The sequence below is a fragment of the Piliocolobus tephrosceles genome, chromosome 1 (genome assembly GCF_002776525.5).
Source record: "Piliocolobus tephrosceles isolate RC106 chromosome 1, ASM277652v3, whole genome shotgun sequence".
Classification (NCBI taxonomy): domain Eukaryota; kingdom Metazoa; phylum Chordata; class Mammalia; order Primates; family Cercopithecidae; genus Piliocolobus; species Piliocolobus tephrosceles.
Genome location: NC_045434.1, coordinates 13,322,456 through 13,337,741, shown reverse-complemented (window position 1 = coordinate 13,337,741; position 15,286 = coordinate 13,322,456). Strand labels below are relative to the sequence as shown.

At 40.7% G+C, this 15,286-nt stretch overlaps 1 protein-coding gene across 4 annotated transcripts in view; it reads right to left on the bottom strand.

Moving 5' to 3' along the window:
• ARID4B (AT-rich interaction domain 4B) overlaps positions 1–15,286 on the bottom strand; it is a 166,550-nt gene that overhangs the window by 61,488 nt on the left and 89,776 nt on the right. For all 4 annotated transcript variants that reach the window (XR_003309615.2, XM_026455103.1, XM_026455104.1 and 1 more), the window contains exons 9-11: positions 9,806–9,885; positions 6,555–6,631; positions 4,742–4,896 (exon numbers count right to left, since the gene is read on the bottom strand). Coding sequence is in view for 3 of the 4 variants with exons in the window: in XM_026455103.1 (XP_026310888.1) it covers positions 4,742–4,896; positions 6,555–6,631; positions 9,806–9,885 (312 nt within the window). In the remaining variant the exon portion in view is untranslated. The remainder of the gene's footprint in view (positions 1–4,741; positions 4,897–6,554; positions 6,632–9,805; positions 9,886–15,286) is intronic.

Below are 15,286 nucleotides of genomic sequence, written 5' to 3'. Positions count from 1 at the left end.
TTTTTTTTTTTTTTTTTTTTTTGAGACGGAGTCTCGCTCTGTCGCCCGGGCTGGAGTGCAGTGGCCGGGTCTCAGCTCACTGCAAGCTCCGCCTCCCGGGTTTACGCCATTCTCCTGCCTCAGCCTCCCGTGTAGCTGGGACTACAGGCGCCAGCCACCTCGCCCGGCTAGCTTTTTGTATTTCTTAGTAGAGACGGGGTTTCACCGTGTTAGCCAGGATGGTCTCGAACTCCTGACCTCGTGATCCACCCGTCTCGGCCTCCCAAAGTGCTGGGATTACAGGCTTGAGCCACCGCGCCCGGCCCAGAGATCTATTTTTCAAATCAGGTTCACAGGTTCAAGAATACCTACTCTCAACTTATGAAAAACTGGGTCAGGGTTGAACACCAAAACTAACTCTATTATTACTCCTCAAGGAACTATAAAAGTATGGGTCCCATTAGCTGTAAGTGCAAATATCCTTCATTTTATGCAGCCCCATTGTATATACTTCAAGCTTACATAATCAGTAAAGTGGGGAACAAACTTGATCTACAATACCTGAAGATTCAGACTTAGGGAAATCTTCAAGTAATAAAATAGTTCCCCGATTTATCAATTACAAGGGAGGGACTAGCTTCTTGCTGCTGTGGCCAAGGGCTGTGGCAGCAGGAAGCTGGTCCTGAAGCAACCTGCAAGGAGCAGGGTAGTAGGTAAGATTGAGGAACTCATCAATTCAATGACTTTCATCCATTCAACAAACACTTGAGCACCTGTAAGTGTGGGCACTATGCTAGGTGCTGAATCAAATAAAAGAAAAATAAGCTATGGAGCCTGCCATTACAGAACATGATTAGGAGTAACTGCAGAGAAAATGATTCCAAATATACAGCTAGGCTTTACAGTTACTCTGGCTTAAATATACATATTTGTAATAGTAAAAGTTAGGATATTCAACTGGTAATCTAAATAAATCAAAACACAGCATTTTTGAATTTGGAAAATCATGTGCCTAATGGCACTGCTTTAGTGAGATTGTCTTTTTACTTTAAAAGCCAGTACAAGAAAGAAAGGTATTTTTTTTAAAGCCCAGGTTGATAAACTATTACGTTTTCTAATTGGGCAGAGAAAAATAAATGACAACCATTAATTTACTAATGATGAATCTGTATTTCTCAATTTAAACACACTCCATACATTCAGGTTTTGGTAAGGAGATCAAATACAAATCTAAAGACACCTATTTTCTAGATGTTATCTTAAATGTTCCCATGGTACAATATTTAACTTTAATAAACAGCCCAATTTATTCCTATTCCAAAAACGTTTAAGGTAAGCTTTTAACTCAAGAAAATGTTTACACTATACTGCAGATTTGCTTTTACAAAAACACTTGTGAAAACACTAAGCACCAAAAGGTTTGGTAGCTATTTATCATTTGTTATATTTTACACACTATGACAGACACTCTAAGTATGTATACGAGTAAGACAGCATTCCTAACTTTAAGGAACTTACAAATTTGTGGGGGAGAAAAAATAGACAATAAATATAAATGACAAAAATATGTATAAGGAACAGTAGTAGGGTTTTTTGTTTGTTTGGTTGGTTTTTGAGACAAAGTCTTGCTCTGTCGCCCAGGCTGGAGTGCAGTGGTGTGATCTTGGCTCACTGCAACCTCTGCTTCCTGAGTTCAAGCAATTCTGCTGCCTCAGCCTCCCAAGTAGCTGGGATAACAGGCATCCGCCACCACACCCAGCTAATTTTTTATTTTTTATTTTTTAGACGGAGTCTTCCTCTGTCACCCAGGCTGGAGTGCAGTGGCGTGATCTCTGCTCACTGCAAGCTCCACCTTCTGGGTTCACGCCATTCTCCTGCCTCAGTCTCCTGAGTAGCTGGGACTACAGGCATCTGCCACCATGCCCAGCTAATTTTTTTGTATTTTTAGTAAAAGACAGGGTTTCACCGTGTTAGCCAGGATGGTCTCGATCTCCTGACCTCAGGTGATCTGCCCGCCTCGGTCTGCCAAAATGCTGGGATTACAGGCGTGAGCCACCACATCCGGCCACACCCAGCTCATTTTTTATTTTTAGTGGAGATGGGGTTTCACCATGTTGACCAGACTGGTCTCAAACTCCTGACTTCAGGTGATCTGCTCGCGTCAGCTTCCCAAAGTGCTAGGATTACAGACGTGAGCCACCGTGCCCAGCCAGGAGCAGTAGTAGTTTAGACTAGCAAATGAAGTGATGTTTTCCTGAGATGACAGAGGTGATGGTTCACAGGTTTCTCTTTACAGAGATGGCACCTAAGTAGGGTTCTGAAAACTGAACAGGAATATGCCATGCTGACTAAGGAAGGAGGGAAAGGAAAAGGTGGTGCCTACAGAGGTACTAGTGTGTGCAAAAGTGAGTAGCAGCAATATATGTAATTTGACACTGCTATAGCATAAAGTTCAAGGGAAAGGGCATAGAAAGGGAAATAATGAGAAAAAATTGAGGCAGGAATTAGACTATATAGGAGATTCTATATGAAAGCTTAACTTTTACAGTGACAAAAAGCTACTCAGGAGGTTTTTAGCAGCAAGGGAATGATTGCTCATTTTAGCAATTTAAATAGAAAGCAGTCAGAGAGAAGACTGAAGCAGGGAAATTTCTACATTACACACTGTCATTACATATCACAATACCCTAAAATATAACCTCCAAAACAATCTCATTTCATTAACAGTTTATTACAGTTAAAAGGCAGAATTTCATAACTTACCTAAAATACTACATACTGACATAAATTTACTGAACACATTAAATACATTTCATTTCATAGTCAAATATAGTAGCCTTCACTATCTGCACCACTCATTAACTTTTATGAAGCTGTTCAGCAAACCATTAAAGAGTACCTTGTCACTGCCAGACCTAAAGCACCAGTTACAATAAAGTCCAAAATTTGAGCTCTTTGATCCACATACAACCAGGTGTCTTATTTATGATCTCATTAGAACTATCTACCCATTTGTCTTAGATAAAATGATTCAAGATTCTCTGAATCAAAGAGATATTGATCTTTACTTTTCTGCTTTTTCTTCTTTCTTTTTTTTTTTTTTTTTTGAGACAGGGTCTCACACTGTCACCTGGGCGGGAGTGCAATGGCACGATCTCGGCTCCCTGCAACCTCCAACTCCCAGGTTCAAGCAATTCTACTGCCTTAGCCTTCTGACTAGCTGGGATTACAGGTGTCCACCACCACACCTGGCTAATTATTTTGTATTTTTAGTAGAGACGGGGTTTCACCATGTTGGCCAAGCTGGCCTTGAACTCCTGATCTCGTGATCCGCCCACCTCGGCCTCACAAAGTGCTAGGATTACTCATCCCAGCATGAGCCACAGTGCCCCGCCTGATTTTTCTTTCAAATATTAAATGAAAGATATATTTTATAGTTTTTTGGGTAAATCAATAAAATATGGAGATGCAAACATTTCATGAGGTGACAGCTGTCTACATGGTAATAAAAAGCATTTTAAAGTATTAGGTAAGTAGGTTTTTTTTTTTTTCTTTTTTTAAAAATAAGACAGGGTCTCGCTCTGACACCCAGGATATAGGGCAATGGTCAATTCACGGCTCATTGCAACCTCCACCTCCAGGGCTCAGACCATCCTCCCAACACAGACTCCTCAATAGCTGGGACTACAGGAGTGCGCTGACATGCCCTGCTAATTATTTTTATTTTTGTTGAGATGGGGTTTTACTATGTTGCCCAGTCTGGTCTCAAACTCCTTTTTTTTATTTTTTTTGAGATGGAGTCTCGCTGTGTCGCCCAGGCTGGAGTGCAGTGGCCAGATCTCAGCTCACTGCGAGCTCCACCTCCCGGGTTTATGCCATTCTCCTGCCTCAGCCTCCCGAGTAGCTGGGATTACAGGCGCCCGCCACCTCGCCCGGGTAGTTTTTTGTATTTTTTAGTAGAGACAGGGTTTCACTGTGTTAGCCAGGATGGTCTCGATCTCCTGACCTCGTGATCCGCTCGTCTCGGCCTCCCAAAGTGCTGGGATTACAGGCTTGAGCCACCGCGCCCGGCCTGGTCTCGAACTCCTGAGTTCAAGCGAGCCGCCCGCTTTGGCCTCCCAAAGTGCTGGGATTATGGTTGTAAGGCACTGTGCCTGGCCTAGGTGGATACTTTTTTTTTTTTTTTTTTTTTTTTGAGATGGAGTCTCACTCTGTCGCCCAGGCTGGAGTGCAGTGGCGCGATCTAGGCTCACTGCAAGCTCTGCCTCCTGAGTTTATGCCATTCTCCTGCCTCAGCCTCCCAAGTAGCTGGGACTACAGGTCCCGCCACCGTGCCCGTCTAATTTTTTGTATTTTTAGTAGAGACAGGGTTTCACCATCTTAGCCAGGATGTTCTCGATCTCCTGACCTTGTGATCCACCTGCCTTGGCCTCCCAAAGTGCTGGGATTACAGGTGTTAGCCACCACACCCGGCCTGGTGGATACTTTCTTAATCATCTCATAAACCAAAAGCATGGGAAGACTAAGACATCTTTTTGAGGTTATTAGGATAATCAGACTTAATATGTTTAATTGCTCAAGGTCACACATCTAAAGTAACCAAGTAAACTACCTGATTATGAGTATCACAAATACAAGATTATGAAATATTTCTCATGCTAAAAATACTTATCTGATTAATGACTTAATACCAAATCCTAACCCACAAGGGAAACCCAACTGTTGTTTGTAATTTTAAAAGGTATCAGCTGTTTTCACTTACCTCTTCTTCACTGCTATTATCCTCCTTTTCTTTTTCATCATCTTCCTCCTCCTCTTCTTCCTCTGCTTCACTGCTAGAGCTATCTTCTTTCAATTCAGTCTTCCAGTTAGCAGGAATAGTTCTACTTTTGTGAAATTCAAGTGCCTGTTCAAAGGCTGGAAACAGACCATAAGCTACATGAACTGAAGAAATTAAGACAACTGTTTTCTCAAAAAGTATTAAACACAATAAAGAAACAAAAACTACTGTGCCAATACCACTATTTATTGTTTGCTATGTACCAGAAACTGTGTTAAGTGCTTTTAAATGTAGCAATATATTTAATCCTATCCATCCTATGCATTAGGTAGTCATTTTATAGATGGCAAAACTCCCACCATTGGAAGATTACTTAAGTTCAAATAAATTAAAGAAGGGCAGTTTTATTCTTTTAAACAAAGATTAAGCTTCACTAGTAAAAACCTTTAATACAGGAAATCATGTAATATCTTATGCAATAAACAATTATCAAACAGTATTAATACCAGGCACAGAGCCATTAAAATAAATATACAATACCTGAAAATTGACCACACATGATTTTTACATTTTCAGTTAAACTTCAATTAAAACTATGGTAACAATTACCTTCAACTAAAATTAGACACAATTATTCTCATTTTACAATATATGGGAATAAATTATATACCAAAAAATCTTGATGATTTTAACCAATCTATATAGTATATTACTGAATTCAAGGAATAAAGGCAAAGAGAAGACAACTATTTACAGTGCCAAAAACCAGGTGACAGATGCAATTACCAAATATTCCTCAAATAAAACTACTGGAGCCTTGTGGTTAAGGACGTACATTCATTAGTGAGAAATACCAAACCAAAATTACTTTGATTCCTCAGCCAGGCGTGATGGCTCATGCCTGTAATCCCAAAGGCGGGCGGACTGCCTGAGCTCAGGAGTTCAAGCCTGGTGAAACTCTGTCTCTACTAAACACACAAAAATTAGGCGAGCATAGTGGTGGGCGCCTATAGTCCCAGCTACTTGGGAGACTGAAGCAGGACAATCGCTTGAACCCGGGAGGTAGAGGTTGCACCAAGCTGAGATTGTACCACTGCACTGCAGCCTGGGCGACAGAGCAAGACTCTGTCTCAAAAAAAAAAAAAAAAAAAACCAAAGTTACTTTGATTCCTTTCTTCTACCATTCCCAGAAACCAGTATTTTATTTACCAGGAAAAACCAGACTATAGGAATAGCTGACTACATAGTTCTCTCCCATTATTCTAGATTATTATGCCTGACTATAAGCTTAAAAAAAAAAAAGAAAAAAAAGGAAACTTATGGCTGGGCATAGTGGCTCATGCCTGTAATTCTAACACGTTGGGAGGCCAAGGCGGGTGGACTGCCTGAGCTCAGGAGTTCAAGACCAGCCTAGGCAACACGGTGAAACCCCATCTCTATTAAAATAACAAAAAATTAGCCAAGCATGGCGGCATGTGGCTTAGTCCCAGTTACTCAGGAGGCTGAGGCAACAGAATTGCTTGAACCCGGGAGGCAGAGGTCGCGGTGAGCCGAGATTGCGCCACACTCCAGCCTGGGCAACAGAGCAAGACTGTGTCTCCAGGAAAAAAAAAAAAAAAGGAAACTTATAACACAGAAGATACATGGGTTTATAAAAATAAAGGTCACAAGGAACCAAATATAACCATAAGAACGTAATTTTAAAAAAAATTTTAAAGAGCAAAAAAAATTTAATCTTCAAAAACACTTTAGCAGTTTTTACAGTACTTGTAATTTATTCCAAAATTATCCTTACCTTGTTTTAATACAGCATCAGGCTTTGGTGCAGTGTCACTAGTAATTTCATGGACATCTTTTCTTGGAACTGAAGTACTATATATTATTTTTAATTACAAAAGAAGAAAAAAGCCCAAAATATGACTAAGATTAATTAAGAATCCAGATGATTACATGTCACAGAAAGATACTGAAAATATGAGAATGTTGACATGTACAATAAAAGTGATTGCACACAGAGTAGCAAGTCAAAAATAACATAAAAGACAGGATGTTAAAATATGTAATCATCTACAGAAGGATCCTACCATAAGAGATACTTTATAAACACCAACGTGTTCCCAAATACCAGAGTCCCCTGCCTAAATGCAACACTGAAAATTATTTTGATTTTGTTTTTTGTTTTTTTTCTGAGACAGCGTCTCACTCTGTCATCCAGACTGGAGTGCAGTGGCACAATCTTGGCTCACCACAACCTCTACCTCTACCTCCCAGGCTCAAGTGGATTCTCCTGCCTCAGCCTCCCGAGTAGCTGGGATTACAGGCACATGCCACTACCACCCGGCTAATTTTTGTATTTTTAGTAGAGACAGGGTTTCACCATGTTGGACAGGCTGGTCTTGAACTCCTGACCTCAACTGATCCACTCATCTTGGCCTCCCACAGTGCTGGGATGATCGGCATGAGCCACCATGCCTGGCTAAAAATGATTTATGGCAATATAATGATAAAATATTTGGGGACAGGCATGGTGATTCATGCCTGCAATCCCAACACTTTGGGAGGCCAAGGTGGGAGGACTGCTTCATGCCAAAGTTCAAGACCAGGATGGGTAACATAGTGAGACCCAGTTTCCACAGACAAACTAAAAACGTAAGAAAAGAATTAGCCAGGAGTGGTGGCATGTGCCTGTAGTCCCAACTACTCGGGAGGCTGAGGCAGGGAGCTGAGCTGGAAACCCAGTGCAGGGTTACAGTAAGCTACGATTGTGCCACTGCACTCTAGAGTAGGCAACAGAGCAAGATCCCATCTCTTAAAAAACAAAAGTTGAGCTGGGTGCAGTGGTTCACACCTGTAATCCCAGCACTTTGGGAAACCAAAGCAGGTGGATCACCTGAAGTCAGGAGTTCAAAATACAAAAATACAAAATTAACTGGGCATGGTGGTACATGCCTGTAGTCCCACCTACTCGAGAAGTTGAGGCACGAGAATCGCTTAAACGAGGCAGAGGTTGCAGTGAGCTGAGATTGCGCCATTGCACTCCAGCCTGGGCAACAAGAGTGAAACTCCGTATCAAAAAAAATAAATAAAATAAATAAATAAAGGTTGGACACAGTGGCTCACAACTGTAATCCCAACACTTTGGGGGGCCAAAGTGGGCAGATCACTTGAGCTCAAGAGTTCAAGAACAGCCTGGGCAACATGGCAAAAAAAAACTTACAAAAATTTGCCGAGCATGGTGGCACACACCTGTAGTTCTAGCTACTTGGGAGGTTGCCAGAATACTACAGTTGCAGTTGCCACACTGTACATCAGATCCTGTACGTTTTATTCATCTTACAAATACAAGTTTGTGTCCTTTTACTAACGTTTTCCCATTTTCCCTACCCCCCAACAATTTAATATCAAGTCAGTATTCAATTTCAGTGCTCAAATTCCTCCGATTATTCCAATTTTGTTAAAGTGGGTTCTACATATTGTTTTTTGTTGTTGTTTTTTTGAGATGGAGTCTTGTTCTTGTCACCCAGGCTAGAGTGCAGTGGCATTATTTCTGCGCACTGCACCCTCCATCTCCCAGGTTCAAGTGATTTTCCTGCCTCAGACTCCTGAGTAGCTGGGATTACAGGTGCCCACCACCATGCCTGGCTAATTTTGTATTTTTAGTAGAGACGGAGTTTCGCCATGTTGGCCAGGCTGGTCTGGAACTCCTGACCTCGTGATCCGCCTGCTCAGGCCTCCCAAAGTGCTGGGATTACAGGTGTGAGCCACCGTGCCCAGCCTACATACTGTTTTTGGAGCTAACTTTTCAGACTGGGTGCAGAGGCTCACGGCTGTAATCTCAGCACTTTGGGAGGCCAGGACATGCGGATCGCTTGAGCTGAGGAGTTCGAGACCAGCCTAGCCAACATGGTGAAACCCTATCACTACAAAAAAATACAAAAATAGCCAGGTGTAGTCCCAGCTACTCAAGAGAAGTTGAGGTGAAGGATCACCTGAGCCCAAAGGGTCATGGCTGCAATGAGCCGTGATCATGTCACTGCACTCCAGCCTGGGTGAAAGAGTGAGACTCTCACCAAAAAAAAATGATCAATAAAATTAATTAATTAAAGATAAAAATACCTTTCCCGAACTTGAAAATTCAAACAACAAATGTTAAAACATAATGACCTTTTCAAGGTATTTACACCCAATATAATTCTGTATAAAATATCTGGCTTCTCTAGTCATGTAATTCTTAAAGAAAAATAAATCATTTTTTTAACCCTTACCATCCATATACAAGTAACCCATTTTAATCCTCAGACTACTGAAAAAGTTGAATATTATCTAACAGGTATCACTACAACCATTAGACATAACTAGTAGAAGAATCAGAAATTCCTAATTAGACCATCAAGAACAAACCCTAAGGAAATAATGTCAATAAATACATCAACAGGCCGGGCGCGATGGCTCACGCCTATAATCCCAGCACTTTGGGAGGCTGAGGTGGGCAGCTCACAAGGTCAGGAGTTCGAGACCAGCCTGGACAACACAGTGAAACCCCATCTCTACTAAAAATATAAAAATTAGCCGGGTGTGGTGGCATGCGCCTATAGACCCAGTTACTCAGGAGGCTGAGGCAGGAGAATAGCTTGAACCCAGGAGGCGGAGGTTGCAGTGAGTGGAAATTGCACCACTGCACTCCAGCCTGGGTGACAGAGTGAGACTCCGTCTCAAAAAAAAAAAAACAAAACAAAAAAATCAATAGAGTAATAAATATGCTAGATATGGCAAATTTGCCTCAAATAACCAGTGATTATGTGGACAAATGTTGACAAATTAGACAGTACTGGGTGTCGAGTTTGGAAAAGATTACCAAAATGAGCAAGGAAAAACATACTACAAGACTACAACACATTAAGATAATATGAAAAACAGTCACTCTGAAACATTCTATATGATGAAAAATAAAAGCCTAAGGTAACTAATCAATCATTTAACATCCTAATTCAAAATAACAGCATATATTTATAAACTGGTTTTTCAAACCAAGTAAATTATACTTACAATTTTCCATCTTTGAAAGATCGAACAAGAATATTGTCCTTTTTTACAGCAATCTCATCACTACAATCAGGACAAACCACCTTTTAAGAAAAAGGGTGAAGCTATTATAACTAAAAGAACTCATAGTTATGTAAGTACCTACTATTTAAATCCTTTTAAAAAGTGTAAGCTTGAAGTTGAAAAACTAATTTTAGTTTGAGGGTAAACAGGTACACACATATGGGAGCACACACAAGTAATTTTAAATTGGTATCCTACATCCTTCCAGCTGCCTGGATAATCTAGATTTTTTTTGGCATAGACACGGTATTGAAAGCAGAAGTACAGCTATGACTAGGATGAAGCTGTGGATGAAGTTCTAGTCAGAAATAGAAAAAAGGTAGAGCTAGATCCTTAACTGAAGGGATACATCATGGCTAAGAGAAAAACAATGGTCCAGAATTTTCAGACTCTTGTAGGCTATATTAATTCTTAGGATAACATCTAACATCTTTGTTGAAAGAATCTGAAACCAGACAATGTCATAAAAGATTTTCCTTTTAAAAATCTACTTTGGCTGCTATGAAGAAAATGGACCATGCAAAGGTAACTGTGCAAAGAGACTAAGCTATTGTGATCATCTGAGTGAGAGGTGGTGGCTTGGATGTAAAGTGGTGGCAATGGGAAATTAAAGGGATGAGAAATATCCAAAATAATGAGGGAAGTAGAAAGATGAACAAGAAGAGGATGCTTAGTTTTCTGCCTTGTGCAAATAGGTAGATGACAGGGTTATTCATTGTGAAAGAAAAACAACAAAAAAGGGCCAAGTTTGTGCAAGAGGGAAGGGATAAGAAGAGGAGTTTTGGGACTATTAAGTTTTAGGTGGCTAAAAGACATCCAAATGAAGATAGTGAACAGAAAAATTAGGTCTGGAGCAGAGCGTAGAGGACTGGACTCAAGGATATTAATTTGAGAGTCCACAGACTAAGTATCAGGGGTCTAAAACCTGGGGCTTGTGAGCCAAATCCACTCATTACTTTTTTCTGATGAGCTAAGGATTTTGAAAACTGCACATGTGATAGCTTTGGCCAGTGATGACACTGGTGTATGAGTAAGTGGGCTCACTGTCCAGTTCTACCACAGGAATGACAACATGCATTTTATCCCATTCACCCGTGTATGTTATTTTCTTGGTCACTTTGATTATCTCTTTGTTATCTCTGCAAGTGAAGCTTTAAAAGGGGATGAGATCACCCTAAAGAAAATACAGCGATACATTCTGAATCCTGAATTACAGCTTGAAAGGGTGATTAGAAGTGGAGAACTTGGTGAAAAAAACTGAAAAGCAGAACTGCATCAGCCATGGAATCTAAGATTTCCCCCTCTTAAAATGAAATTGAATAATAAAATAAAAAATTGAGACTAGAGAATAAGTCTCAATCAGGATTAAACAATACTACTTGTATTAATAAGCTCAGCACAGTCCTAGTCAGGGTAAATACTCAGTGCATGGTAGTTATTTATAAAATGTTCCTGGGACTATGTAGTTGTTTCCTTTTTCTTTTTCTTCTTCTTTTTTTTTTTTTTTTTTTTTTTTTTTGAGACAAGGTCTCACTCTGTGCAGTGGTGTGATCACGACTCAATGCAAACTGAACCTCCCAGGGTTCAATCGATCCTCCCACCTCAGTCTCCCAAGTAGCTGGGACTATAGGCATAGGCCACCAAACCCAGTTAACTGTTTTCTTAGGACGTTACTAAAACACTTTGAATTTACTCGATTTATAAAAATAATTTAAAAATTAGAAACACAAATATTATTTGTGTGATTACATCAAGACTGGTCAATTTAGAACATAATTTTTCAGTGTAGTTACCAAAAATTATCCATCACTGTCCAATGGATCTCAATTTTGGGAGGGGATAACATACATCAATAATTCTAAAATTCTAAAATTCTAATAATTTCTAATAATTCTAAAATTTTAGGCCGTTTTGTAGCCTACTGGTGAGGAAGCCACAACAGCAATGGCAGTAGAAAGGGCAGCCAAGGAGATGGTGCCCATAGGCACCAGCGGGAAGACGTAGGGGCCTTGGGAGGTGTGTGAACGTGGCTAGGACCATTGAGAGGAGGTAAAGAGTTAGAAGAAAGGCCGGGCGCGGTGGATCAAGCCTGTAATCCCAGCACTTTGGGAGGCCGAGACGAGCGGATCACGAGGTCAGGAGATCGAGACCATCCTGGCTAACACAGTGAAACCCTGTCTCTACTAAAAAATACAAAAAAACTAGCCAGGCGAGGTGGTGGGCGCCTGTAGTCCCAGCTACTCGGGAGGCTGAGGCAGGAGAATGGCGTAAACCCGGGAGGCGGAGTTTGCAGTGAGCAGAGATCCGGCCACTGCACTCCAGCCTGGGCGACAGAGCGAAACTCCATCTCAAAAAAAAAAAAAAGAAATGGTTGACTAAACAGATTACTAACCTTTCAATATTAAAAATCCTTAGATATTTTTATTTTCATCAAAGAAATTATTAAGTGATTATGGTGTGACAAGCTTAAAGTAATAACAAAATACTAACATAAAAAAATTTAATGTTCATATTGAGAAAAAGACTTAGAAAACAGTTGTGTGTGTGTGTGTGTGTGTGTGTGTGTGTGTGTGTGTGTGTGTGTGTTTGAGATGGGGTCTTGCTGTCACTTAGGCCGGAGTGCTATGGCATGGTCTCAGCTCACTGCAACCTCCACCTCCCATGTTCAAGCAATTCTCCTGCCTCAGCCTCCCAAGTAGCTGGGATTACAGGCGCCTGCCATCATGTTTGGCTAATTTTTGTACTTTAGTAAAGACGGGGTTTCACCATGTTTGCCAGGCTGGTCTCGAACTCCTGACATCAAGTGATCTGCCCACCTCGGCCTCCCAAAGTGCTGGGATTACAGGCGTGAGCCGCCACGCCCAGCCAGCAAAACAGTTTTATAAAATATAAAACTTGCTCTGTCACCCAGGTTGGAATGCAGTGGCGCGATCTCAGATCACTGCAGCCTCTGCCTCCCAGGTTCAAGCGATTCTCCTGCCTCGGCCTCCAAAGTAGCTGGGACTACAAGCATATGCCACCACGCCCTGCAAATTTTTGTATTTTTAGTAGAGAAGGGGTTTCACTATGTTGGCCAGGCTGGTCTTGAACTCCTGGCCTCATGTGATCTGCCTGCCTCCGTCTCCCAAAGTGCTGGGACTGCAGGTGTGAGCCACCACAGCTGGCCTTAAAACATACTTTCAAAAGAAATTCTCACAAAGAATCCTAGGGCTTTAGGAAGAAATAAATAATCGCATACACAGACGCTTTTTTTCAGCTTAATAATTAACCCAAAGTGTGGCAACTTACTTAACTCTGCTAATAGTTTCCTTATCTCCAAATGGGGATACATAATAATACCTATTTCATAATAAGTGCTAGCACACTCCCTGTACATATAGGTATCCACTGAATGTTGGATGGATACACACGAATGTACAAAGGTATAATAAAATATTTATATTTATTAAAACAAATAATTGTCCTCATTTTTCATTATCACTACAAGAGCTGACATTTACTGGATACTTAATTTGTGCCGAACACTGAACTAAGCAGTGGAGATAAAGAAATAAAACATGTTCATGTAAATGGACATCACAAGTAGAAAACAGTACAAAGATAGTTCTGTTTCTTTTTCATCTGAGTACATGGTTACCTAGTTTAGCATAAAAACCACAAATATACAAAAGAGTTTATATATATTATGGACATAAGTTTTCATACAAATACATATAAACAAAGAATAGTGTTTTAATCCCATTTCTAAGTTTCTGCAATTGTTAGTCAATGAGCAGGAAAATGAGAGAATGAGAATAAAGAGTTAACAGATTCTCAACCACAAATTGTTGAGAAAAGTTTATTGATCATCACCGGGTGCTGTGGCTCACGCCTGTAATCCCAACACTTTGGGAGGCTGAGGCGGGCAGATCACCTGAGGTCAGGAGTTGGAGACAAGCCTGACCAACCTGGAGAAACCCCGTCTCTACTAAAAATACAAAATTAGCCAGGCGTAGTGGCTTGTAATACCAGCTACTCAGAAAGGCTGAGGCAGGAGAACCACTTGAACCTGGGAGGCAGAGGTTGCAGTGAGCCGAGATTGCCCCACTGCACTCTAGCCTGGGCAACAAGAATGAAACTCCATCTCAAAAAAAAATAAAAGTTTATTGATCACAAGAACAAAAAACCTTCACACCACTAAATGAGTCTATCCTTGTAAAATATTTTGAACAGCACTTGGTATATGATAAATGCATACTTAACAAATATGTGTTAGCCTTGAGAACACAAAAATTTTATTAAATGTCATTAACAGAAGAGAAAAAAGCATTAGAGGATAATTTGGCTAATTATTTGTAGTAAGGAAGTGAGAACATACAAAACAGAAACAGAGAATAATTTTTGACCCATTCTGTCTCTCGATATTTGAGAACAAATTAGTTGTCAGACAAGAGGAGAAGAGTACTTTCAAAGTGTCTTTTGTTTATCAGTGGATCTTAAGTTTATAGCTTATTAAATTTGAAGTGGGGGGAGGACATATTTGTAAAAGATGCGGGCTGGCCTCAGTAGCCTCCATCTGTAATTCTAGCATTCTGAGAGGCCAACGTGGGAGGGTCACTTGAATCCAGGAGTTCAAGACTAGCCTAGGCAGCATAGGGAGACCTCGTATTTACAAAGTATTTAAAAATTAGCCAGGTGTGGTGGTCTCCACCTGTAGTGAACTGCTTGAGCCCAGGAGGTCAAGGCTGCAGTGAGCCAGGATCGCACCACTGCACTCTCACCTGGGTAATGGAGTAAGCCTCTGTCTCCAGGAAAAAAAAAAAAAAACTGGATCTCACTGTTTAATACAAATGACTCAATGGTCTTCAGATAAAATTATCACAGGGCAATTCAGACATATCAAAATTTTAAAGACTTCAAGATAATTCTTTCTTTGTTTCTTTTCTCTTTTTTTGAGAGGGAGTCTTGCTCTGTCACCCACACTGGAGTGCAGCAGCGTGATCTTGGCTCACTGCAACCTCCACCTCCTGGGTTCAAGCGATTCTCCTGCCTCAGCCTCCTGAGTAGCTGGGATTACAGGCATGTGCCACCACACTCAGCTAATTTTTTGGTATTTTTAGTAGAGACGGGGTTTTCCCTGTTGGCCAGGCTGGTCTTGAACTCCTGACCTCAGGGGATCTGCCCACCATGGCCTCCCAAAGTGCTAGGATTACAGGTGCCAGCCACCGCACCCCAGCCAAGATAATTCTTAAGAGATATTGATTATTAACTTCAGTCTCCTACTTGAAATTTAAAAGCTTAAGTGACTTATCCAATTATATCCTGTCCAGAAAAAAATGCATTCTTATTGCCACAGAGTTAAATCTTCATTAAAGTATGATATAGAGCTAATTATTAATTGAACCTCTATTTACTTTAAGAGCTACAAATTATTTTGTCTAC